The sequence below is a fragment of the Nannospalax galili genome, unplaced genomic scaffold (genome assembly GCF_000622305.1).
Source record: "Nannospalax galili isolate Female #2095 unplaced genomic scaffold, S.galili_v1.0 scaffold1318, whole genome shotgun sequence".
Lineage (NCBI taxonomy): Eukaryota > Metazoa > Chordata > Mammalia > Rodentia > Spalacidae > Nannospalax > Nannospalax galili.
Window position 1 is genome coordinate 98155 of NW_008342123.1, and position 26718 is coordinate 124872.

The following is a 26718-nucleotide window of genomic DNA, read 5'->3' on the forward strand; positions in this document are numbered from 1 at the left end:
TTAGAGTTCTTGTTGTGAACAACCACCATCTGAAAAGTTCTAAGCAGGTCACCATCATATTGGATGCTCCTCTCTGCTCCCATCATCACAGGGAAGTCTTACTCCCATCAATGCAAACTTCCCACCTGTGCAAGACTAGCCTTTTACATGCTTGATCTCCCCTAAACTTCAAGCTCTAGGTTCTCAGGAAAAGCATCTTATCTTTTTGTCTCCAGTGCCTGAGATGGTCCTGAAGCTGTAATGTTGGACAAGGGTCCAGGCAGAAATGAAAAAGACATGTGTTGGCACTTAGCCAGTCTCTAAAGTCTTCAGGGGGAAACATCATGGTGTCATAAAGCTCATTATGTGCGTCTATTAGTGTGATTGCCTCTGTGTGTTTTGTGTGTGTAAGAGAGCAGAAAGACTTGGCTGCATCTCAATCATTTTCTCCCACTAGAAAAGACTTGCAGGGCTGGGGAGATGGCTCAGTCAGTAAAGTCCTTGCCTTGCAAATGTGAGGACCTGACTTCAATCCCCAGAATGCATGTAAAAACAAAAAATAATGCTGGCTATGGTGCCAGGTGCTTGTAATCTCAGTGTTGGGGAAATAGAGACAGGTGGATCCTTGGGATTGCTCATCATTAGTCTAGCCTGCGAGGTGAGTTCCAGTCTAGTGGGAGTCTCTGCCTCAGAAGGGGGAGGAACAACCATCAAGGTGTCCTCAGATCTCCACATATGTGGGCACACGTGTACTCATGCTTGTACACAGTAAACATACATACATATACACACATGCATGTACAAGTGCACACACACATACTCATAAATACTACTTCAGATCATGAAAAAGGGACTATTTCTGCTATGATGAAATGAACTCCCCATCACCTGACTCTTGATTTAGTGTTTGGTCCCAGAGGGCAGGGACTCTTTTTCACACTGGAATTCCTGATGTGCATCATGGTACCTGGTCACAGACTAGATCCTCAGTGGACAATGGTGGATGAGTGAATGGAACCAGGCTCATCCAGGTAGAGACGGGGACAAGCTGTGAAGGAGGGGATAGCAGAGAGGGCTTTATGGTCAGATGATGGGAGAGAGGCTGCTGGTGACCTTCTTGACTTGGGAAGTTTTAGCCAGGTGGTCACCATGATATAGAGTCAGGATGACCATCTGTTGGGGAAGCGGGAACACTGGGGAGGAGGAAGCTTGGAAGCTGTGGGAAATCCTGTAAAGACCCAGGTCTAGAGGGAGGGTTTCCCTCCTTTTATTTCACTTCTTTCCCTCCAGTACTTAGAACTGGAGACATTGCTCAGATTCCTTGAGTCCCCAGGGCAGGGCTGGGGCTGGGGGGCAGTTTAAACAAATGAGTCTGGACACAGGCATGTGGAGTGTGGCCCAAGGAGAAGGGGAGGTGGGGAAGTAAATCACAGGGTTGGAGAGAGGGAAGCTCTATTTTGGGTGACAGAATCCCAGCCCCTGTGCCAGCCAGATGGAACAGACCCTCCTTATCCTCCCACTTCTTCCACACTCTGTGTCCCCTTGGCTTCTTCTCCCCTTCTTGGTCATAGCATCCCCTCATCCTTAGGACTCGGTGCTTTCCCACTGTTCTATGTCTTTTTAAAAAATCAGTGTATATGTATGTGGGTTAATGTGGTGTTGTGTGTAGGTGCATGTGTCTGTAGCATTACACATATGTATGTGTGCATGCATGTAGAGGCCAGAGGAAAACCTTGGCTGTCATTTCTCGGGCACCATCCACCTTGTTTTTAAAGACAGTCTCTCTTAGTGACCTGGAACTAATCATGTTCTTGGTTGACTGGCCAGCGAGTCCCAGATAGTCACCTGTCTCCACTTCCCCAATACTGGGATCATAAGCATATAGAACCATGCCTGACCTTTCTGATGTGGGTATAGGGATCAAATTCAGGTCCCCATGCCTACAAGGCAAGTACTTTACCAACTTAGCCATCTCTCCATCCTCCTCCATCCTTCTCAAGAAGCCATGTCTAAACAAAAGTGATGAAGAGACCTACTGTGTATCCATGGTCCTGCTGTAGGCCAGATACCAGTCTAAAAGCCTCAGGTGTCCTCATTCAAATCACAAGAACACATGAGGCCATTGTAGTTCAATCTCTAGCTGACTCCTGGTTATGCACAGGCCCAGTGAGGCTTAGGAAACAAAGAAATGCCGTAGGTTAGTTGGTTTCACAAGAACACATGAGGCCATTGTAGTTCAATCTCTAGTTGACTCCCGCTTATGCACAGGCCCAGTCAGGCTTAGCAAACAAAGAAATGCCATCGGTTAGTTGGTGACAAAGCCTTACTTTGAAGCGGGAGCCTGGATGCACTCAGAACTGTGGACCTTTTTCTCTGTATCCACTGAACTTAGGGTTGGGGACAGGTGGCTGTACTGTAGCCCTCATGGAACATCTCCCACATAGTGGAGTTTGAAAAATCGCTAGTTTTGCTGACCTGACTCCAACCTGACTAAAAACCTCCCACCCACCCTAGATCTGGGGGAACTTATTTGCGGCTTTTGTTACTCATCCCTGGTCTTCTGTTTATGAGCTCTGGGAAAAAGGCAAGATGCTCAAGTGTCTTGAACACTTGTTTCCCTGATTGAAAATAGGAGTAGCCTTGGCCCTTAGGAACAGAGGAAACTCCCTGGTTTCTTACTTCCGAGAGACAATCTTCTGTGTTATTTAGAATTGGCAGCACCTTGGGGGCACATGGGGAACTTGTTAAATTAAGTATCTCTGTTCAGGCCAACTAGTCATCTCTGGGGATAGTTCACATAGATTTGGGGAAACCTGGCTGCTCATTCTCCACCCTCTCCCATGCAATCCATCTTCAGGGAAGAGGTGAGGCATCTGAGCTATGACTCTGGGACCAGCTATGAGCTGGCCATGTCAACTCCTCTTCCCCTCTTTTGGATCTGCCACCCGCAGGGTGGGTGCATCTGGCCAGCTCTTGGGGATGAGGTCAGGAGCCTGGTGCTAGTGATTGGGTGTGTGAATTGGCCTCACTCATTAGGAAGTCCACAAATCAAAGCCAAAAACTCTCAATTGCTTTCTCAGAATCGTAGTTGCTATTCTGACCTCCATCTGCTGGCATCTTGGATCATTTCTCCATTAGTCCTGAACTAGAACAAGAGGAAGAAATTTTCTTGTATGGGTCGCACAGCAACCCCCACACCATGTACTTTGCAGAGTCATTGTTGAATTTAATGAGACCACGGTGTTTAGCCAGCTACTTACTCAGTGGTCAGGAAACATTGTTACATGGGATTCAGAACCAAGCCCTTTCTGATCTGTACTCTACTCTCCCTGGGGAACTGAACTCTAGCCTCCAACCTCTCCCACCAGCTCAGGCCTGACAGTTAACTCCTTCATCACCACAGAGCTCAAGTTAGTAAACCTGAGGCCCTTCTGGTAGGGATTCACTAAAGGTCTTAAGGTGAGAAGCACGTGGATATCTAGTTCTAGGCATGGCAATACAACCAGTCAACAGTGGAGCCTGCCTGGTTCACTCAGCCTGTCTGAGTTCAGTTTCTTCACATGCCATCAAGGGATCATAGTGACAGTGACCTGATGTATTTCTTGTGGGTTGAATCTTAATACATGAAGCACTTAGGGCAGTGCCTGACTCACAGGAGGGACATGGATAAGTCATAGGTGCTATTTTATTTAAGATGGCTCTACCTTACCAAACAATTTCCCATGATGCTGCTGCTGGTCTAGGAATCCATTTTGAGAAAACCAGATCTAAGTGATCATATAAGGCAGGTGAGCTATGACTTTAAGGGGAGGACAGAGGAGGTAGCTGATGGGTACAGGCATTTCTTGACTAGGATGCTTCCAGTGCTGGGCAAGCTGCCTATAAATTAGCCTGACCTGGACAGGTTCTGGTATGTATCATAGCTTGGTAGGGTGACCAGCTGGCTCGTTCACTTGGGTTGAGGGGTTTCTTGGCAAGTGGAACTTATCAGTTTTAAAATGTAGACAGTCCTGGCTTCAGCAATATGAGCTACTCACCCCAGTGGCTCCCACTCAAGCCCACCTACAGCTTCTGGTTTAGTTGTTTTGGAGTGAGGCCCAGGTGTTCAAATTGACTACACTGTGTAGCCGGGTATTCTAGTTTGCTTTCTATTGCTGTGACCAAGAGCAACTTGGGGAGAAAGCGTTTATTTTATCTTATAGGTGTCAGTCCACCATTGAGAGAAGTCAAGGCAGGAACCTGGATATAGGAACTCATGAAGAGACCATGGAGGAATGGTGCTTACTAGCTTGCTTCCCCTGGCTTGCTCAGTTGCCCTTCTTATATAGCCCAGGCCCACCTGCCTAGGGATGGTACCACCCACAGTGGTCTAAGCATTCATAGATCAATTAATGACCAAGACATTCCCCCACAGACCAGTCTGGTGGAGGGGATTCTGCAATAGGGTTCCCTCTTCCTAGATGACTCTAGGTTTCTATCAAGGTGACAGCCGAAACTTACATATGATACCACATCTAGGAAATTGAGGGCTTCACTCATGATCACAACTCTAAAATGAATAAGTGACTATGAGAAAGGTTGGTATAAATGATGCCACGGGGGATGGAAGAAAGAAAGCCAAAAAGAAACTTCTCAAGGAACCTACGAAAATACAGGTGCCTGGCTCCTGACCACACACCTACCCATCAGAAACTCAGCGAACATCTTGGTAACTAAGACACTAGATGACTTGGGATGTTCTATTTCAGATCTGTCAAAGAAGGTAATGAGAGAGGGGAGCTGGGAGCCCCAGGTTGTTGTCCAAGTAGGTAGCTTATTGTAGGGTTTTGACTTGAAACCAAGAGGAGGTATGAAATGGGAAGAGGGGAGTCCATAAGAAACAGCCTGGGTGTCAGTCAGCCAGGCCAGTGAGAGGACAGTGCCTTGCAGAATCCATTTCATACTTAAAGCTCATGCAAGCTCAGAGTGCAGACAGGTGAAAAGAGCCACAGCCAAACATGCAGGACTCTGCACATCCACCTCTCTGATGGTGTGACAAAGCTGTCATAGCCTCAGTCTCTGAATGGAGTGGGAGAGTCCACACAGGTGAACCCAGCATGGACACTGGCATTTGTAAGGAGAAATGACTGAGTATCAAAACTGGGTGATCTGAACAGAGCAGTGTGTGTGTGTGTGTGTGTGTACGCACGCGCGCACGTGCCTGCACACACTTGGTCAGCTGATCAAGACCTGCCTATAATTACAGCTAAAAGGGTTATATACTGTGACTTTCACTGGGTGTTCTGACTTCTCTGTGTATTTTGCCTCAAACTTAAAAGTTGGGTGCTAGGACCCATGTTGAAGAGTTTCTTGGGCTCCTGGTACAATTTAGTTGCTACAGTGTTTGCCTAGCAAGGGTGAGACCGAGTTTGATCCCAAGCACTCCATAAAATGACATATACCTGTAATCTCAGAACTTGGGAGGTGGAGGTAGGAGAATCAAAAGTTTAAGGTCATTCTTGGCTACATATTGTTTGAGGCCAGCCTGGGCTACATGAGAACTTGTCTCAAAAATTAACAAAACCAAATTGTAACAACAAATTAATAGGATATGGGCATGGTGACCCATGTCTGTCATTTCAGTACTTGAGAGGTTGAGGTAGAAGAACTAGAAGTTCATAACCAGCCTGGGCTATGAGATGCTGCCTGGAAAAAAAAAAGACTTTCTTCTTGCAAGCATGAACTAATATATAGACTTTGCCTCTATAGAGTCATACTTGAGGCAAGGAACAGTTTAAAGATGCTCCTGTGGTTTTGAACCTCCGGCCTCTGGGGCCATTTGCAGAGGGAAGGAGATAGAGTCAGTTTGCAGGCAACTCACCAGAGTGTCCTGAGATCTGGGTGGGAATCTACAAAATTGGAGGTCAGGGAGAAGAGGGCTGAATGAGTGTTGAATTTATTTGAGATAAGAAAATGGAAGGGTCTTTTAGAGAGAAGGGAGGGCAGACATTCAGGTTCTGAATCTTGGCAGAGCCCTGGTACTAAGTACCAGGATCTGTGCTGGGCACTAGAGTTCTTGTTAAACTGATGGCATACTGTCCCTGGATGAAGGAGGTCCCAGCTTGCCAAGAGTGACTGTAATTCAGGAAGCAATAGATCTGCCTGATGTTTGATGGTGCCAGGAAGGGAGAGGGCAGCAGGGAAAGTTCCAGCAGGAAGTGAGGGTTGTTATGTGTCAGCAGAATGGGAAGTGAGGGAGAGGGCCCCCACTGTGGGGAGGGACTCTGGAAGGGAAGCTCTCCTTGGGGAGGGGCTCTAGGTCTGGAGAACAGAGGAGGATGAAGAGAGCAGGGAGCATTAAGAGTAGGTGGGTCAGGCTTCACATGTTCACACTGTGAACAGAGAAGGCACCTGAGCAAAGTGTCCCGGGAGGGGTGATAGGATGCAAACAGGCGACATACAGCGTGAGGTTCCCAGGGTGGGGAGTGTTAGCGCCCCATCACCTGATACTGAGACCCTTTCAGTGGGCAGAATGAAGGTGGAGCTTCCAGGGATGTCCAAGTTGGAAAGGGAGGTTAGAAATGTGATGTCCATGCAAGTCATGGTTCCAGGGCATGGAGACCCAGCCATGGATGGGTAGGGGGCTACAGTGGTTGGGTTCTAAAGGAAATCTCAGCCTCAGGAGCCTGTCCCTTGAACACACAGTGGAAACTATCTCTGACACCTTTTGCACGCAAGATGCTGTTTGTTGACAAGCAAGAAGGAACGTTAAAAAGAGCAATGAATCCAAGCACGGTGATACGCACCTGTAATCCCAGCACTCAAAAGACTGAGGGAGGAGGATCACAATAAACTTAGGGCCAGTCTAGGGGGCTAAATAGCGAGTTCCAAGCTAATCTGAGCTAGTCTGAATGAGACTCTGTTTCAACAAATAAAAATGAAAAACTAGAAATGAAAAACTCAGGAATCAAAATGCCTGAGCTTACCTGGGAATGCCAGGTATGGTTTAACCATGCAGGTACATACAAGAACATTCTTTCCTGAGTGGTGCTTGAGCCCTCTTGAGGGTGTTTGGCTAAGGTTTGCGTGTCTTCTAGTGGATGCTGAAGAGGAGAAAGGGTGGGAGGGCCTGGGTTCCTTGGGTCTGTGGGGGGATTTCTTTCTAGGGAGTGAATCCCTTTCTCTTGTGTTTTACCACACCTGGCTATTAGAACTCATGATTGTAGAGAGAACTTGGCAAGGATGGGAGCTGTGCTACATATGTGACACTGCCAGAAGCCATTCTCATGAGGCCAGAATCTAGCTGGAGGAAAGCTCACTGGTGTAAAAATATAAGCAAATCAAACACTGTGAATCACCATAGAGTAGGATAAACGGGTATATAATAAAAAAAAAAAGAAAGTCCTCTTTGGGACAAAGCTTAGGTAGCTTGGAGTAGCCAGAAATGTTTGAAAAAGGTTGGTTCTACAGAGGGAAGGGATAAATGGAGAGGAGGCAAAGGTAGAGATGGGGATGGGAGAGGGGGACCACTGAGGACCACAGGAGATAGAGCAGAGCCAGTCTTGACTCTGTTTCAAAGCTAAGATATCCTCCTGCATTTATGCAATCTTCCTGAAAGCTTAATGTATCTCTACTTTAATACCAAGTCTTATCATGGATAAGGTCAGGAATCTTATCATGGATAATGTCAGGAATTCAACAAATATAGCAGTTCATCAAATTCATTAGCTCTTATCAAGTTCCTGCCTTAAGGAGGAAGTAGGAGATTAAAACCAGCAGTGCCCATGCCTTCTAGAAATTTCAGCCCCTGGAGGAATAAGTGGGTCACTGTGATAGGAACCAGGGGTATCTTGGAGTGGAGGAGTGAGGCCGGAGGAGGAGGAAGAGAGATCAGGCTGATGCGGGTCCGTTCCTGAGCAGTAGATCAAGGCCGCTTGGGCAGGAAGCCACTCAGATTAAAGTAACTTGTCTGCCTTCAGTCCTGCCCATTGCAGGAACTGTGGGTAACAATTTTTGGAAACACACAGGGAGTGGCTGGTCCAGGCTGTACTTCCTGGGAAATCCTGTTACAGCTGGCTGCTGTGGACACCAGAAGGACCTGCTTTGTGGTTTGCAAGACCCAGGGTAAGAGGCAAGCACAGGGTTCCTTGTTGAAAACATATTAAAAGTTTCAAGACTGTGATAGGAGGGTGTTAGACGTAGCCTGTACCCAGCTGGCACACCCTGAGGACCACATCGCTTGGACCTCTCCAGGACTGTGTGGTTAGGTGATAGGATTGGGTTGCTGGCTGTGGTTGGGACACTAGGCCGGGCTGCTCTCTGTAAAGGCTGGGTTCTTCTCTGAGCGCTGGGATGGGGAGATGGGCGAAGAAACCAGTTGTGTGTACCATAGGATGTGTCATGGCTGTGTAGACACCTACTGTTCATTCTGATGCCGCATTTATGTCCTTCCATCTCTGTGTAGTGGGAAGATTGTTTCTGAGTTTTGGAATTGGTAAACTAGAGGTTCAGATGTTTTGTAAATTTAATTTCCTTGTATAAGAAAAATATTTCCAGGCCTGGTAGCACAGGCCTATAATTCCAGCTACTAGGGAGGCTGAGGTAGGAGGATCACAAGTTTGAGTTATGCGTGGGCTACATAGTGTGAGTTCAAAGCTAGTGGGGCAACTTACTGAAGCCTTGTTTCAAAATTAAATTTCAAAATTAAGTTTCAAAATTAAAAACATTTTTTAAAAGTACTGAGGATGTGGCTCGGTGATAGAAATGTGCTTAGCATTTGCAGAAGCTAAGAGTTCATTGGGTTTTCATTGTGGCTCTGGGTTCAATTCCCAATGCTTGGAAAAAAAATCATAATGACACAATATACTGTTTGTGGGATGTTGAGATAATTAAACATAACCATAACTGGAAAAGTTTGAACTTCTAGGCCTGGTGGCACAAGCCTCTAGTGCCAACTTACTCAGGAGGTTGTCAGGAGGACAGTAATTTTCAAGGCCTACCTGAGCTACAAAATGAGCTCAAGACCAGCCTGGGCAGCTTAGGGCCTTCTGGAAATAAAAGGTTAAAAACCAAAACAGGGATGGGGTGTAACTCGGTGGTGGGTGCTTTCTTAGTGTGCTGAAGGCTCTGGGTTCAATCCCGAGGGAGGGAGAAGGGAGGGGGAAGGGAGGGAGAGGAGTTTGAATCTAACCCAGATCTTTATATGTTAGTGTCCTTCCTGGAGATATGTTATTTTATTTATTTACTTGTTTGTTTCTGATGGGGTAGAGCACTGGAAGTGTTTGGGATTTGTGATTGCCATCTGTTTGTTTCTTCTCTGGCTTGTTGGGGAATTGGCTAGAACATGCCACCAGATTTCATATAGCAGAGGCAGAGGGGGACAGGGTGCGACCCATCGTAATACATACCCAAGAGAATGCAGTTCATCTGCTAAGGACAGCCACACACTGACACACAGACACAGACAGACACAGCCACACACAGAGACACACACATACACAGAGACACACACACACATACAGACACACAGAGACACATACACAGACACACACATAGAGACACAGACCAACACAGAGACACACACACAGAGACACACAGAGATGCAGAGACACAGGCTGACGCACACACACAGAGACACACACAGACGCACACAGGCACGCACAGGCACACACAGGCACACACACACACAGACACACAGGCACACACACAACGCATGCTCCAGAGCTGTGTTGAGCTGGATGAGATTTGATGTCACCTTATAGGAATGAGCCCCCCCCCCCAATTCTGGGCATCATAGCCGGTTTCTATCTGCAGAGATCTTATCAATCAGGCACCCTGATCACCCTTGGTCTCTGGGAGATGAAATGGATGACTGTGAGTGAGTTCTGCCCACTGCCATGCCAACACCTTTCACTGGTCTCTGCTTCCAGGCTTCAGTGCTCATGGGAAACTGAAGTAAAGATACTGCTTTCCTGAGGGTGCCAGGCTGAAGGTGGGCTGGGGAGAAGCTGGTGTGGGGCTGCTTTTCAGGGATGTAAATGTCTCTTCTGCTAATGTATTTTGGAGCTGACTGAGTCTACTTTCTGCTTAGACGTGAAAGTACAATCATAGTGTGCTTCATAGAAAGTAAAATGCATAAACACAGGCTACACATGCATGTAACCTATGCCTTCACATACCCCACATAAGTACCTACATATACACATCAGACATTGCACACCGTGCAATAATGTATATCACCTATACAAACCACGCACACTCCTAACCACAATGAATATTTGTACATACATACCACAGTGCATGCTTACAGCTTATCCACAGACACACGTCACACCTAGATACATACTACCTACACATAAATCATACATGCACAGAAACATCTATATGCACATCTCATGTACACATGTAACATACACATGCACACTGGGCATATACATATACCACCTACAAGCATACCACACACATACTACCTAAACACATGTACCAGGGGCTAGAAAGGTGGTTCAGTGGTTAGGAACACTTGCTGCTTTTGCAGAGGACTTGGAGTTCAGTTCCCAGAACACATCAGGCAGTTCACAACAGCCAGTAACTCCAGTTCCAGAGGATCTGACACCTTCGTCTGCCTTCCAGGCACACATGTTGTACACATACATACATGCCAGCACTCTCACATATACACAAAACAAATAGATCTTTAAATACATGCACTGCATGTGCAATCTGTACACACCACACACACATACACTCCATTTATATGAACACCACACATGCATATATATACTCTCTATAAACTATACAAACACACATATACCCTCTTCACACACCAGACTGTATACAATTTATACACCCATATACCACCTAGACATGTACACCACACATGCCTATATATGCTATACATACCACACACATAACCCATCTTCACATATATGCCACATACACATAGCCATTTCTGCACACACACCATAATACATATATGCCACCTAAAGATATACACTACGCATGCAAATACCTTCAGCACCAACTCCATGCATACACCTATATCCTACACATGCACATGGCCACTGCACCATACATACACTATCTACACACATAACATATACCCACATAAACTATCTTTACATAATTCCACACATGTGTGACATCTAAACACACATCACACATCTTCAACTAAATATATACACCACACAAGTACATGTATCCATACACAAACTCCATGCATGCACATATACCCTCTACATACTACATATATACATAAACCATCTACCTCTCATCTACCACCTTCACATATTTACCACACACATTTATTCCATTTACACATATACCATTTATATACACCTTATGTGCACCTGTAGCATTTACACATACCACACATGTATACCACCTACACATACCCCACACATGCACATATGCCATCTTTACACATATCATGCATACATATATACCATTTACATACCCCAAGCATGCACATATACCATCTTTACACATAGCCACACATACTCCACCTAAGCATATACATCACTCACATATCACATGTACACATACACCATCTATACACACATGCAAACACCTGCATCAAATCCACATGCCACATACACAGCTCCACTCCCCACCTCTTTGCCATGGACTCGAGCCTGCCTCCCATGCTGGCATATAGAAATGTCTCCTTCCACCCTCTCCCTCTCTCTGACTTTCTTTATGGAACAGTCCTTCCCTTGCTCACCTGGTGCACGAGGAACTGTTGTTATCCACCTCACCCACAGCACAGAGTCCACATTCCTCCTGATGGCTGGTCCTGAACACTCCATCTCATGTCTATCAGCTCTCATCCTGTTTGTCACCCTCACCTACCTCTTGTAGGTTCTCTAAGCCAGGCTCTGGGACCCCCGTCCCTACCTTCCCAGGGGTCCTGGATGCCATCTGACCATCTCTACACCCAGCGATATCAGCAAGGAGTCAGATTTGTGCCTCTGTGTCCCCTGGGTTTCTCGTCCCTCCTCATTGGCCCTGACAGCACCTCTGCTTCTCTTTATGCTTGTGTGGACTGAACCTGGAACATAAGCCTGCTTCCTGAAGAGGGGAGTTTGAAGACCTGTGACATAGCTTATGCTGTGCTGGCCTCTTTCACGCTCTTGCCTTGAAGCTCACAGTAGTCCTGGGAGGTGACCTTTGTCATCCCTTGTGCTCATCAGGAGAATTAGGCACATGGATAGCAAGTAGCTTAGGTAAAGGCCAACTATGCAAATGTGTCTCCTAAACAGTGGGCCACCCTACCTCCTGGAACCAGCTATAGCTTGGGCTGGGAGGGGTATCCTCAACCCCTATCCCCCATCCTAGTTTGTGGGGGTCTTTCCTAGTTGTTAGAGACTACAGAATAGCTTATATCATGAGCAATTTCTAGAGGGCAGCCAGCTGCAGTGGCCTGTGTCCTTGGGGGGGCGTGGTAATAGTATGAAAACTTGAGTAGATCTGCTTTGTTTTGGTCAATATTTTATTATTTTTGTGTGTGAGTATATCACCTTCATGTGTTTAAGTGCACCTGTATGGTGCAATGCCCTTGGCCAGAAGGGGGCATCGGCTCTCCTGGAACTGGAGTTTCAGATGGTTGTTAACTACCATGTGGATGCTGGGAACTGAACCAGGGTCCTCTGCAAAGCAGCCATTGTGCTTAACTGCTGAGCCATTTCTCCAGCTCCTGTTTCTAAAAACAGCTTTATTGATGTATAATTGATGGACAGTATACTCCCCATGATTCAAGTATATAATCTGATAAGTTTCTAAAATTTTCTTTGTTATTTTTATTTCATGTGTATGAGTGTTTCGCCTGCATGTATGCTAAATGTATCTGTACTGCATGATATCCATGGAAGCCAGAAGAAAGCATTGGATCCCCTGGAACTGGAGTTGCAGGTAGTTGTTAGTTGTCATGTGGATGCTAGGAACTGAACCTGGGTCCTTTGCAAGAACAGACAGTACTCTTAACCACTGAGCCATCTCTCCAGCCCCTAATCTGATAAAGCAACACAGTGAAGATGTGCATCATTGTCCTTTTATAAATACCCTCCCTTCCCACCCTCCACAACCAATAGTTAATGTGTTTTTAATTACTGTAGATTAGTTTGCATTTTCTAGTACTTTGGAAAATGGCATTATACTGTGTTATTTTTCCCCCCTCTGGTTTTGTTCACCTAATGTATTTATTTTGAGATCCATGGTAGTGTAAAAGAATAATTCATACTTTTTCTTTGCTGGGTAGTATTCTACCATATAAATATGCCATACAGTTCATTGATTTACTTGTTGATGGTCATTTGGACCACTTTCAGTTTAGAGCTATTCCATATAAGGCTGCTGTGAACATTCAAGAGCAAATTCTTATATGGATAAATGCTTTCACGTCTCTCAGATAAATACCTAGGAGTGGAAAGGTAGGATCATGTGGGGATGTGTGAAGTCTCCCACAAAATGGCTAAGCCTACAAGTTGAAGCAAGACGGCTTTCGGCTTAGACGGAGAACCCTTAGGAGATGGTGACTCCAGGAAGGCAGAGTTGGGATTCTACTGAACATTATTCAAAGGCCTATAACAGGAGGCTGGGGAAAGCAGAAAACAAGTCTTATCGTCTTATCATCCTTGACCAGGTTTGGAGTTGACGTTTTGTAATGAAACAAAAGCATCCTATGCATTTGGGAGAAAAGGTAGGAGGACGGGCAGGAGGATCAAAGACACAGAGCAGTCAAAGGGTTCTCTACCAGAGCAGAAGCCATGTCTGCTTAGTTTACCCTTAAGAGGCTGGAGAGAGTAAGCATTTAGTAAAGCTCTTGCTGTATAAGCATGAGGGCCAGAGTTCAATCCCCAGCACCCATGGAAAAAGGCCAAGCATGGAGGCACATTCCTATAATCCTAGCACTGGGGAGGTGGAGACAGGTGAACTCCTGGGCTCCCTGGCCAGCCAGTCTAGCTATTGGCAAGCTCCAGACCAGTGACTGATCCTGTGACAAAACACGTAGACAATGTTCCTGAGGAACTACAACTGGTTGTCCTCTGGCCTCCACATACATGTGCACATACATGCATGTACACTGGTACGCACACACACACAGTTTACCTTTACAGTGCCCAGTACAGAGTAATACCAGACCCAGAGTCAGTGCTGGGAAATCAATGGCAGCTGAATGAAGGGCCAATTGAATGGCTAATGAGCTGATAGAGACGCCGGGGATCAGGCTCCGGGGATATGACTGAGCTTGACCAGCTTATTTAATGCTTCATGGATTTTGTGTCCCAGAGCCTGGTATCGAGAACAAGAGACACTATGAGAAATGTGTAGTTTGATTTAGTCATTTCCAGACTGAGGCCTGAAGAAACCCTGTTCTCTTGTCCTTGGTCATTCAGGTAGGCTATTAGGGTGGATTTGGCTCAACTTGAACTCTTCTTATGCTTCTCTTCAGCCATAACTTCTCTATTTGTCTGAAAGAGAGAGAGAGACAGAGAGACAGAGACAGAGACTGACTGACTGTTGTTTCTGTCTCTTTGACTAGTTCCTAAGAAGTCATCCTTACGTCAATATTTTAGGATTTTTTAGCCCTTTCCAGTGTCAGACAACCTGAGTTGGACTTTTGATCTGAAACATTGATGGTATCTCTGTTGATCCTAATTCTCATGCTTTGTATGATGTCCCCCACTAACTTCTGTTGACCCTAATTCTCATGCTTTGTATGATGTCGCCCACTAACTTATGTGTGCAGAGGAATCAGGTGCCCAAGAATCCCACTGGGATGATGTCTGCAAACCCTGCCCAGCTTTGGCCATTTCCTGTCCCTTGTTGTAACCATACCCACACATTGTTTATATGCCTTTAACTATCTCTCTTCCCCACCAAACTGAGCTCTTCTTTCTCATGTATTTTTCTAGCTCTTAATATGGTGCCTAGGCACTCAACAAATATTTGTTAAAATGAATTGTTTAATAGAATTATATGAACAAGCTATGGAGGAAGTGAGCAGCCACCTTACACCTACCTTTCCGTTGTCGTTTGTCCTTTAGGAGATAACTTTGCTGCCACTGTCATCCTTTCCCTAGTCCTTGCCCTTCCTATTCTGCCTCCAAGGAGATAGACTATCGCTGTGATATAGGATTTATGTCTATCCAATCCCTGGGCCTCACACAGGCCTTTCTCTAATGTGGATGCTCAGATGACGAGGTGCAAACTAGACTGTAAGAGGGCGCTGTGTGATGGGGAAGATCCAGCTCAAGGATCCAGACAGGGACCACAAGTACAGACCCAGCTGAGTCCTGGGGCAGGCTTGCTCTGCTAGGATCGTGAGTGTCCTGCCTCTGAATGAGAGAACACTTTTTGTGTTGGGTCACTGGGAGCAGATGATCAGGTGGAGTGGCCAGTGACATTTCTTGAAGCTGTGGGCTGTGGCATGTTGGGACTGCCAAGCAGATGCCGGAGGAGAGCACAGGAGAAAACTGGAGTATAGACTGTGTCCTGTGTACCACTCCCGCAAATTCACCCCATCTGTGTGGATAGAGGCAAGGCCTGGAAGCAGAAGCGGGTGAGGTGATGCTGTGTGATGTGTGGGGTGTTTTCATTTAGCCAAGAGCCCCAAGCCTCTGGCTGGAATGAATAGCAGAGCATTGGGTGTTGAAATCCCTTCTCTCTCATTTCACAACTGTCATCCAAGAGCTCACAGTAGCTACCGTCATCCTTAGCCTCACACACACTGGCACCTCATCCCTCCTCCCACTCTCCCATATCTCTGGCATCCATCTCCTCTCCATTTCAGGGCAGTTCAGGGCCTCAACTTTCACTCAGGCATTGTTTCATCCTAACTCTTTCCCGTTTCTGCTTCTCCTCCTGTGTACCTCCCACGCTCTGTTAGACATACCTGTTTGGCTCTTCTCTCTGATTTGGCATCACAATTTTTTCTCTTACAAGCCATTAGTCTTTACTTGCTATAAACTGAACACTGAACCATCAGTGTCTTCCTCTTCCTTAGCTGGTACCCAATGCTTTCCTTTACTGACCACTGTCACATCTCCCAGTGCTTCCTGGAAAAACAGTATCCCTTGGGGCCTCACTTACCTTAGGTACTCATTCTGGCACCCATCCACCCTTCCATCCGCCCACCAATCCATCCAACCACCCATCTGCCCACCCACCCATCCACCCATCCATCCACCCACCAATCCACCCACCCATCCATCCATCCACCCACCCATCCACTCACCTATACATCCACCCATCCATTAAGAATGCCTTCTAGGGCCCCACTGGCATTTGCTAATGTCCTTTTCTTCTCCAAAGCCCAGTTTTGATGCCACTTCTTCTGGTGAAAGTTCTAGAACACCCTAGCCTGGAGCTATTCTTCTCTCCCTGCAGTTCTGGGGCCTTATGTGACACCTCCTTCCCTCCCTTATATTCAGTTGTTTGTGTACATGTCTCTCCAACAATATGGGAAGCCAGGCAAGGGTAGAATATGATATTTGCTTCACCTGTAACACCCAGAAAATTGCTTTGTAAATGATTATAACTTATCAGGCTGGCAGGTGGGTTGGTGGGTGGATGGATGATGGATGGATGGATGGAGGAGTGCATGAGTAGATTGGTGGATGGATGGATAGATGGGTAGGTAGATGGATGAATGAGTGTATGGATGGATGGGTAGATGATGAGTAGATGGGTGAATGGGTGGATGCATGAATAGATGGATGGATGATGGATGAATAGATGTGTGGGTAGATGGATAAATGGGTGAAGAAATGGATGAATGGGTGGGTGCATGAATAGATGGGTGAATAGATGGATGAATGGGTGGGTAAATGAAGAGTGAATAGATGGATGAATGGGTGGGTAGATGACTGGATGGATACATGGGTTGGTAGATAGATGAAGAATGGATGGATGAATGAATGGGTGGATGGGTGGGTGCATGAGTTACATGGGTGGGAAAACGGATAAATGTGTGGGTAGGTATATGACTTAATGGGTGGGTGGGTGTTTCCTATCGTGGTAACACACACACAAACGCACACACACACAATCACTGGGGGGTATGTTCAGCTTCACCTTTCTCTACAAGACACCCCTTTCTTTCCCTCCTTTTCTCAGCTAAGTGATTGCTGTGTCCCCCACTCCTGGCCTTCAGTAGGCATTCTGGAGATGAGATTTACTCTTGCTTTCTCTGATTTTCAGAGCACAGGTAGCAAACCAAAATATAGGCTAAAATATGTTCTATCCTGGAAAGAGCTGGCTTATTTTACAAAGTGCCCTACCCCCTCCCCAGCCCTGCCCAGACTAGGCTCACTCTGCCAGTCAGAAAGCCAGATAGTTGAGAGCTTGCATGAGGCCTCTGGGGCCAGATCCCACTTCCCTCTATCAGGTAATGGATAAGCAGAGCGGAGGTGTGGGGGCAGTGGGGAGAGATAGGTGGGTAGTATAGAGATTTATGGACAGTAGAGAGGTGGGTGGGCAGTGAGGAGAGATGACTGGGGACTAGAGAGATGTAGGATGGTAGAGAGATGAGTGGGTGATATATGGGCGAGCAGAGAAGAGGTGTATGGGTGGGGCGGGGGGAAGTGGGTAAGATGGTGGGCAGATGGCTCAGCAGAATAGCCGGGGTAGCAAAACACAGATGCTCTCTTAGGGGAACTGGCCCTTGGGAAGGCTGTTTCCTAGGTGACCCTAACCCACAGGAGGGTCCATGCACAGGCAGCATCTCTGCCTGTGGAGCAGGAAATTGTTTACATTCCTGTGTTCCATGCAGCTCTGGGAAGCTCTGGGCCCCATTCCCAGCCCAAGCCCCAGGGGGCCTGGTGGGGAGAGGAGGAGGGTGAAGGACCAGACTCCACCACACTCATAATCCCTGGCTATTCCCTTTGCATATTGACTTGTCCCCAAAAGGACAAAGCCACCATTCTGATTCTGACCCCTCTTAGGTCAGGCTGCTCTTCCCTTCAGGCCTTTTCCTGTGCTGTTTTTCTGCCTGCTCCTACCTCTCATCTTCTGTCTTCCAAGGCTAGCTCAATGTTACCTTTATCCTGGAAGCCTGTCCTGACTTCTGTTTCCACTCCTGCCCTACTGGACAAGGTCTCTGCTCAGGGCTTCCCAAACCCCTCTCTAACCTCAGGGTTTCTGGTTTCATACCCATGCCCAACCATTAGGGGGCGCCCTCCTCAAGGAGTGGTACCATGACTTGTTTGCCCGTGTTCTCATCCCCCAGGTCCATGTGCAGCACATGGGCCAAAGCTGGTTAGCATTTGGATCAGAATGAGACACCACTGTCTTCAAACCAGCCCTTCTACTTGGTCCTTGGGTAAGTTGCTTGACCTCTGGAAATCTTGATGCAATCCCAGGAAGTAGAGGCCACCAAGCCATAGAAGAGTTCAGGGCATCCATGAGACAGTGCAGGAAGTGATTGTCACTGCTTCTGGTAGGCACTGTGGGAGTGACTAAGGACAGAGAGTCAATAGCAGGTCCTTGATCGATTTCTCCATGTGGGGGAAGTGCAGAGGGCACAGGAGATGGTGCTATAAGTGCCCCAAAGCTACAGTACTGGCCACAAGAACAGAAGGGGGCTCATGGGCCAGCTTTAGTTCTGTGACAAAAGCATTGGATGTGGAATCTGGAACACTAACTGGTGAGTCCTAGTCAGGTCTCTGGGCAGATAAGTGTTGTTGACCAAGCCATGTGACAACTCCTAAGACCTTAATAATGTTTGGAACAATGCTGAATGAATCACAACTTAGGATATTGGACAGACACTCTGTGGCTTAACGCTCACATTAGAGTTAGTTCTGGGTTCAAATTCTCCTTTTGCTCCCAACCAGCTGTGTGACCTTATGTGAGGTACTTAACCTCTTGGAAGCATAGTTTTCTTGCGGTTTGTCCTTAATTCTTCTGTGTGGGAGGGGAAGTGGGGCTATATAGGCTGTCCTAGTCAGCTTTCTATACTGTGATAAAACACTCTAGACCAAAACCAACTTGAGGAGGAGAGGGTTTATTTCATCTTACTTTTCAAACTGGCAGTTCATCACTGAGGGATCTCAGGGTAGGAACCTGGAGGCAGGACCTGAAGCAGAGACCATGGAGGAGTGCTGCTTACTGTCTTATTCCTTTGGCTTGTGCTCAGCCTGAGTTCTTATATAACCCAGGACCACCTCCCCAGGGGCGGTGCCACCCACAATGGACTGGCCCTCCCATATCACTTAATAATCAAGAAAATGTCTCACAGACAGATCCATAAGTCAATCTGATAGAGGTAATTTCCCAGTTAAGGCTTCCTCTTCCCAGGTGTATTAAGTTGACAACTGAAGTTTTCCAGGTGTATTAAGTTGACAACTGAAGTTTTCCAGCAGGCAGAAGGGTGTGTGAATGAGAGAGAGAGAGTGTGTGAGTGTGTGTGTGTGTGTGTGTGTGTGTGTGTGTGTGTGTGTTTTCATGCATGAGTTCATGGAAGCCAGAGGGTAGTATTGAGTATTGTTCCTCAATAGTCTGGAGCTCACCAATTGGATTAAGCTGCCTGACAAATGAGCCCCAGGGATCCACCTGTCTCCCTCTCCCCAGTGCCGGGATTACAAATGCAGCATCACACCTGGCTTTTTATGTTGGTTCTGGGGCTCTGACTCAGGTTTTCATGTTTGCCCAGCAAGCATTTCACCAGCTGAGCCATCTCCCCAGCCCCTTAATCATTTCTTTAAAAGTGATTTCATTGATTACAAATTGTCCTGGGGGTAAAAGTGCAGATTTTCTTCCAGTGTCTAGCACACAGTCAGATCTGAAGTATTAGCATTATTCTGCCTTTAATTGAGGCTAAGGAATAAATACTTACAATCTGGAGCTTTGAAGTCCAAAGAGGCAAACTGCTGTGTGGAGTGCTAAGGTTTGGGGGTAAGGGTTAGGATTTTTATCTTTAAAGACCAACTCAAGTTCTAGGAAGTCCTTCCTGCCTGCCTTGGGTTGGAATGTGGGGTGGGGGTGCTCAGTTAAAGCAGAGGAGAGCCTCTTGGGAAGCCTGTAAGAAGGGGTTGAGTGAGACAGTGGGAGGGGTTGAGGCTGGTGGACTCCTTGGAGGTCTTCAGTCAGTGGTAGCAGTTGTACTGGAAGAAGATAAGTCTCTGGGAGGCAAGCACTATGAAACACCATGACCCTTGACCCACAAGTCCAGTGACAGAGCTGGAACCAGCCCGGTCTCATGGGCAGGTGACAGAGGCTGAGGCCTGGGAGTGGAGCCTCGAGGGGGTCTTGTGGCTCATTGGAATGGCTCATTGGAGGTGTTGGCCCCATGGCTCTGTGTCTCAGGCTAGTGGCCCCTGTCAGTCCTGAAAAGCTCATCTCCACAAGAAGAGAAAACAAGAGGACATGATGTGGAAGGCAGGGGGCTGCCAGCCCTGGGGAAGTTTCCATGGAGAGAAAAGTGGGTCATGCTGGAGGCAGGTTCAATCCCTCTGGCTGGAGTTCAAGTTCACTGGGTTTCATTCTGTCCTTGATTCGTGTCCCCTGAGATTTTTTCAATTGTTCTCTGAGGTAAAAAGTATCCTAAGTCCTCCTAAAAGGACTTCAGGAATGAACTGGTCTGATCACCTCATCTTCCCATCCCTGCCTGACTTTAATTGCCTGGGAGCTGTCATACAGGTGGTCCCTGAGAAGGACAAATGCACAGGGCCCTTCTCTTTGGGGATGGCGCTTCCTGGCTACAGGGTCTGTGTCTGCGCCCCGCCCCCCAGGGCCACTTTATCTCTTTCCCCACATTGGAAGGAAATGTAACATTTGATAACAGCTATTAAGACTCCTGGCGACCAGACCAACAGTGACTGTGAACCTGGAGCAGACTGGATCATCCTGGCCAACATCCCTGATTCTGACTGACGAGGTCTGGCTTAGGAACTGAAGAACAGAGAAGGCTGAGGAGGGACATGGAGGGAATGAGGAAGTTGAAGGGGTAAAGGCAGGAAGAGGGGATTATGGTCCCAGACATCAACTCAAACCATCCCAGTGCTCCATCATATTACCAGCCCAGCCTCATCAGCATAGCCTCTGCAAGCTTTCTTCCCTTTTCTGTGCTCTACCTAGAGACGTCCTGCTCACCAGCTCCCCCTGCACTTGAAAGAGTGAAACAAAAGAGATTAGCTTTGCATCCACACAATTGCCCCCATCTCTGTCTGCCCATCGGCCTTACAAGGCCTGACAATCAGATTCCCTTGCCTTGTCTCACCCACCCTGATGGTGAATATTGACTGTCAACTCTGTGACAGGATATATCTGTGAGGGATTTTGTAGGTTAGGTTAACTGAGATAGGAAGACCCGTCTCAAATATGAGTGACACTATTCAAAGGGCTGTAGTCCTGGACTGAATTCAAAGAAGGAAAGCAAACGGAGCACTCACATTCATCACTGTTTCCTGAACACAGGTGCCCCAAAATTCCTCCTACCATGCCCTTCCCGCCACAATGAATCTTTCTCTTTTTTTTTTTTTCCCCCCAGATGCACATTCAGATAAGCAGATTCATCGGCTGGCTTCATGATGGATCTTATACTCTCAAACTTCCTTAAGTTGATTGTTGGGTATCTTGTTTCAGCAATGAGAAAGTAGCTAATATATCCTCCACGCTTGGCCATCAGCTACCAAATCCCATAGAAAACCCCAAAAATCTCCCCTCCCCAGTGATCTCAAATCTTTGCCTCCAGGGTACAGAATGGCTTCCAGCTTCCTGGTGACTTCCCCGATCCCAGCCTGTACAACTCTCCTCTTGATTCTTACAGATATTCCTGATTGCGTCTCAACTACTGGTCCTTAACCAGTCAGGACATGGTGATTGAAATATTTAACAAGGATCCCTCTTTTCCTCTTTTTTTTTTTTCTACAAAGATGAGTCATTCCACATTGTTCAAGGACTATGGATGGTGTACCTACTAAGTACAAATCTTTTATTAGCTATAGAAGTTAGGATGGGGGTCAACGGAGAGGCAGGAGACACAGCCCGTCTTCAAAGCACCTCTAATATGTTTGAGAGCCAGTGTTTATCAAGGAAATTATAATGATACAAGGTACCATTAGATGATGTTTTATTCAAGACTTATCTGGACCTATTAAAAGCCTATCACAAATTTAAAAAGAAGATAAAATGGAGCAAGTATAAAGCTCTAGAATGGCAATTAAAATAGATCATAACTTAGATAAGAGCTGAGATAAGGTTTCACAACTATTAGCTAGGTTGTTAGGAGTCAGAAAATAAAAACACTGTTCTTTAGCGGGTTCTGACATTTTCTAAGAAGGGCATATGCCATGTTTATCTTGTTTATTTTTCCATAAGATTCTAGATCCTAGTTCAAAGGAGTGCCAAAGGGTTAGTACATCTTAAATTCCACAGGTCTGGAGGGAAAACCTCTCATGTTGTTTTATAGGAAAGAGGGCCAGTCATGAAGGCTTACATGGTTGTAGAGTTGGCTGAGGGACCATGCCCCCAAGGACTGATGAAGAGTATGCTGGTGGCTGAAGATTTGGCTTAAGGACTGATGAAGGGTGTGCTGGTGGCTGAAGATGTGGCTGATATGACATCGGGGTTTAAGTTCTTGTCCCAGTGATGTAATGACAACTGGGGATGCGTCCTTGTGTGTTTGATCCAAATCTAGGAGAAACAATTAAGCATCAGGACTCAAAAATATCTTGATTAGAGGGACTGGAGAGATGGCTCAGTGGTTAAGAGCACTGACTGCTCTTGCAGAGAACCCAGGTTTGATTCCCAGCACCCACATGGTGGTTAACAACTGTCTGTAACTCCAGTTCTAGGAGATTCAACACCCTTTTCTGACCGCTGCAGGCATTATAGGACACAGTGCACTTACATATATGCAAGCAATATAATCACACATATCAAATAAAAAATAGAACAATAACATAAAACTATCTTGGTTGCAATCCCTAATACCAAGCTAACAATGTTCAGTAAGAATAAAAAATGGAATCCTGGGGTTGTTGAGATGACTTGGCAGATAAAGGCACTTGCCACCAAGCCTGACAACTTGAGTTCAATCTCTGGAAACTGACTCCCACAGATTGTCTTCCGATCTCCACACACACATCGTGGTGTTTGTGTGCATATGTGCACACATACTCCAAAATAAGTGAATAGATAAGTCCTGTATTTATGTTCATAAAATTAAGGTCTGTACATATAGGGTGGGCAGCTGTGGGCGTGTGATCTATAATCTCTCTGCCACACCCACCCAAGTTGTCTGAAGCATGTTTAGGAAGGATGGATCTGCCCCGCAGGAGCTCTGTGTGCTGATGGTTGAACTTAAGCAATCTAGGGGCTCCATGGCAACCACTATGGGGCTAGTGTTTCTTCTCAAAGCTGGGCATCACTGAGTGAGGCTTTCCCAATGGCAAGGATGTAACTCTTTCAACTGTCACCCAACTGTTGGATGCCTATCAGTTCTAGCCTCTGGACAGATCAGTATCTTCTCTTCTTGTTGATTTTCAAAAGCACGTCTGACCAGGTTTCCCCCAATATGCTCAACACCATCCCAGGGGGAAGCCCCATTCTCTTAACCAGGGTTTAATTTCCCAGCTCTATCCAGGGCTGAGGGCACTGGCCTCCTCTTCTAGATGGGTGGGTGAACTATTGTCTTCTTGACATTTTGTACTACTCCATACAAGTAGTCTGAGTACAGTAGAGTGGGTAAAAGCTGGGCAGGATGCTGAACCTTTACACCCTCTACTTCTCTGGAGGCTCTTATGCCAGGGACTGTGGCTATAATGAGCTCAGTGTTCCCCTTGCTAGCTGACTAACATCCTCCCCATTGTAGTATGTCTTTAAATCTATCATCTCCAAAATGAATCAAGTGAGTCAATGAACTCTGGTGGGAGTTGATCTTCCAGGGGACAGAGAACAGGATTTCATCATCAGACATAGAGAACATCAGATAGACACCAGTCCTGAGCACCTGGAAGAGGTCATGTGTTGTGACTGTCATTCTCTTCACTTCTCCAGGGGCGAGGACAAGGAATGGGAAAGTGTCTGTGACAGGAAATACCTGGAAGTCTGGTGGGGACAATTGAGTGACTCCAAGTAGGAGATAGAGGAGGCAGAAATGAGTCTGTGAGAAAATGCTGGAGCCTTAGACACTGGGCTGAGAAGCAGAGTGACCTGTCTAGCAGTTTAACCTGACCACCAGCACTCTATTCTGTTGCCTAGATCTCGATGAGGAACTAAGGCACCTGCCTGCTGACCACCCCAGCCTGCAGTGACAATGGCCCTCCGCAAGAGGAGCCACCATGGCTTGGGTTTCCTGTGTTGCTTTGGGGGCAGTGACCTCCCTGAGATCGACCTTCGGGACAGCCACCCATTGCAGTACCTGGAGTTCTCCAGTCCCATCCCAAACCCAGAGGAGCTCAACGTCCGATTTGCAGAACTGGTGGTCAGTGAGGGAAGGGGGAGGGAGGGTGCTGATGATAGAGAGAGAGGGTGGATGGATAAGCAGAGTGGGCCAGAGAACAGGAGCCTGTGTGCTGGGGTTTCCACCTCTCAAAGCTCTTCTTGAGGGGCTGAGATGGGCCCCTCAGAACACCTTTGGAGGAAACATAGCTCCTCACTGGGGTATACATCATGAAATGGTCCCTAGGACAAGATGTCTACCTGCAATTCCCCTTGGGTCTGGACCATATGGTGCAGCAGTTGGGCTGCCATTAGAAGGGGTCACATTCAGGCTCTTGTGAAATGAGACACTAGAAATTCTCTTAAGAATGCAGGACTCCTGGTAGCCTTCTCTCTTCTGCTTTCTGGAATTTTCATGTGATAATTTAATTTCAAAGGCAGGTAGAAAGGATGGTGTGGCATTCTATAGGCAGATTCTGAGTATCTTAGAACAAGGACGATCACCTAGAAATATGAAGGCAGAAATACCCAGTTCATTCTCAGGCCCTTACTCAAGTCTATGATAATCATCATATCCTGTGTCTAACCAGGAGTGACCAGACCTCTGTCACTCATAAGAGTGCCAGATCTTCTTGGCTCTGAAATGCCCATACAGACTAGCCTGTCTTCTAGTGTGTGGGAAATGCTGTGTGTGAAAATCCATATTTTGAGCTCAAGGAGGCAGGAAAGGGATGAAGGGGGTTCCATTCTTCAGAGTGCTCACATAGCCTGCACATGAAAAGATGCCCCAGACAGGGGATGCAGGACTTGTACTCTGGCAGGGAGCCACAACACAAGTTTATGTGCTGTTAACTTTTAGTTTCATGTTCTCATGGCAGGCCAGCAGTCATGCTGATAGCATGCTCCTTTGTCCTTGTGTTTGCTAATACATGCATCTGGTGAAGGCATTCTAGCCTTCAAATCGATAACTATTAGATGAGACCACACAGGTTCTTTGAAAAGCTGTCCGGCTTCCTCATCATGCGTCAGCCTCAGAAAAATCCATTGTTTTCTGATTTATAGCAGTTCCCAGGATGGGGCTGGGGAACGAAGTGTTTGCTAGTGAATAGCAGTTGGAATCTGATGTTAAGGGTATTTTCTTGAGTAGAGTATGGATTTGAAGGGAAGATGTGATGAGAGGTGTTCTTTCTTCCCCTCCTTTACTCAATAAATATTTACTGAGCACCTTAGTGAGGTGTGTGCAAAAGTAAGGATCAATCAGACAGATCTTGTCTGCATTGAGACCAGGATCAGTAACTGAGCAGACAAAAAAATCCTTATTTGGAGACAAGACCAAGTTCTGGGCCCCACAAGGGTCCTAGTGATTTAGATTTGATCCACAGGCAGAATACTGCTTCCAGAATGGGGTATCTCCTAGGGAAGACTAACCATGGAGAAAAGTGAGTGTGGGAAGTGTCAGCACAGAGTGAACTCAGAGGGCCATGGGAGTGTCCAGATGGGAGTATTTTTTACTAGCCAGCAAGGTCACACTAACCCTATGAAGCAGTGACTTCCGCTGCCCACCCCGGGGGGGGGGCAGTTAAGTGAATATGAACATAGAGCAGTGATGGAGGATCTCTTGAAGAAGAATCAGCATAGGGGAAAGATCCAGGGCAGCAAATATCTGGATTGCAGGGGGTTGTGGGGGGAGAGGAGTACACAGTGACGACCAAGTAGCTAAATATTTGAGGTTCACTTCTAAGGATAATGGAATGCCACTGAAGACTTCGTGATCCAGTATACCATCTTGGCAAGGCCATTCAGGCCAGTGTGCTGCAGATGGGGTCTGGGTTGGTCATTAGGAGGGTACTGAAGGGCTTCATGCTAGGGAGAATACTGGCTTGGGCTAAAGTGCCAGAGAACAAGGGAAGGAATGGCTGACTCTGGCAGTTTAAGAAGAAAGATAACAGAACCCAGGAAGATGAATGAGTAGGAATTCAGGAACACCTGGGTTTCTGACACTAAGAATGGGGTAAATTCTGGGTTGTACAATACAGGCTATCTTTGGATTAGAGTTGGCCCAGAGGTTAGAAGCATGTTCTGTTTTTGCAGAGGTCCTAAGCAGTTCTCAGCACCCATATCAGGCATCTCATAACCATCTGTAACTCCAGCTTCAGGGCACTGGCTTCCTCTTTCTAATCTCCGTACAGAGACAAACATGCATGCACATAATACAAAAATAAATCTTTAAAAAAATGAAAAGTCTGTCAATCTTAGAGGGCACTTAAATTTCAGAGGCAAATGAATTCAGTTTGCCCCTTCTCTCTCAGCATATTTTCTCCTCTGTAAAACTAGTTGTTGCAACTTTCAAAGAAATGAATGAACATTAGGCATTTTGCACAG

General features: G+C 46.5%; 1 protein-coding gene across 1 annotated transcript in view; it reads left to right on the top strand.

The window, feature by feature from the left end:
* Window positions 1-26718, top strand: part of Daam2 (dishevelled associated activator of morphogenesis 2) — a 129042-nt gene that overhangs the window by 49603 nt on the left and 52721 nt on the right. The window contains 1 exon segment of the mRNA XM_029565843.1: window positions 24157-24379. Coding sequence (XP_029421703.1) covers window positions 24212-24379 — 168 coding nt within the window. The 5' untranslated portion in view covers window positions 24157-24211.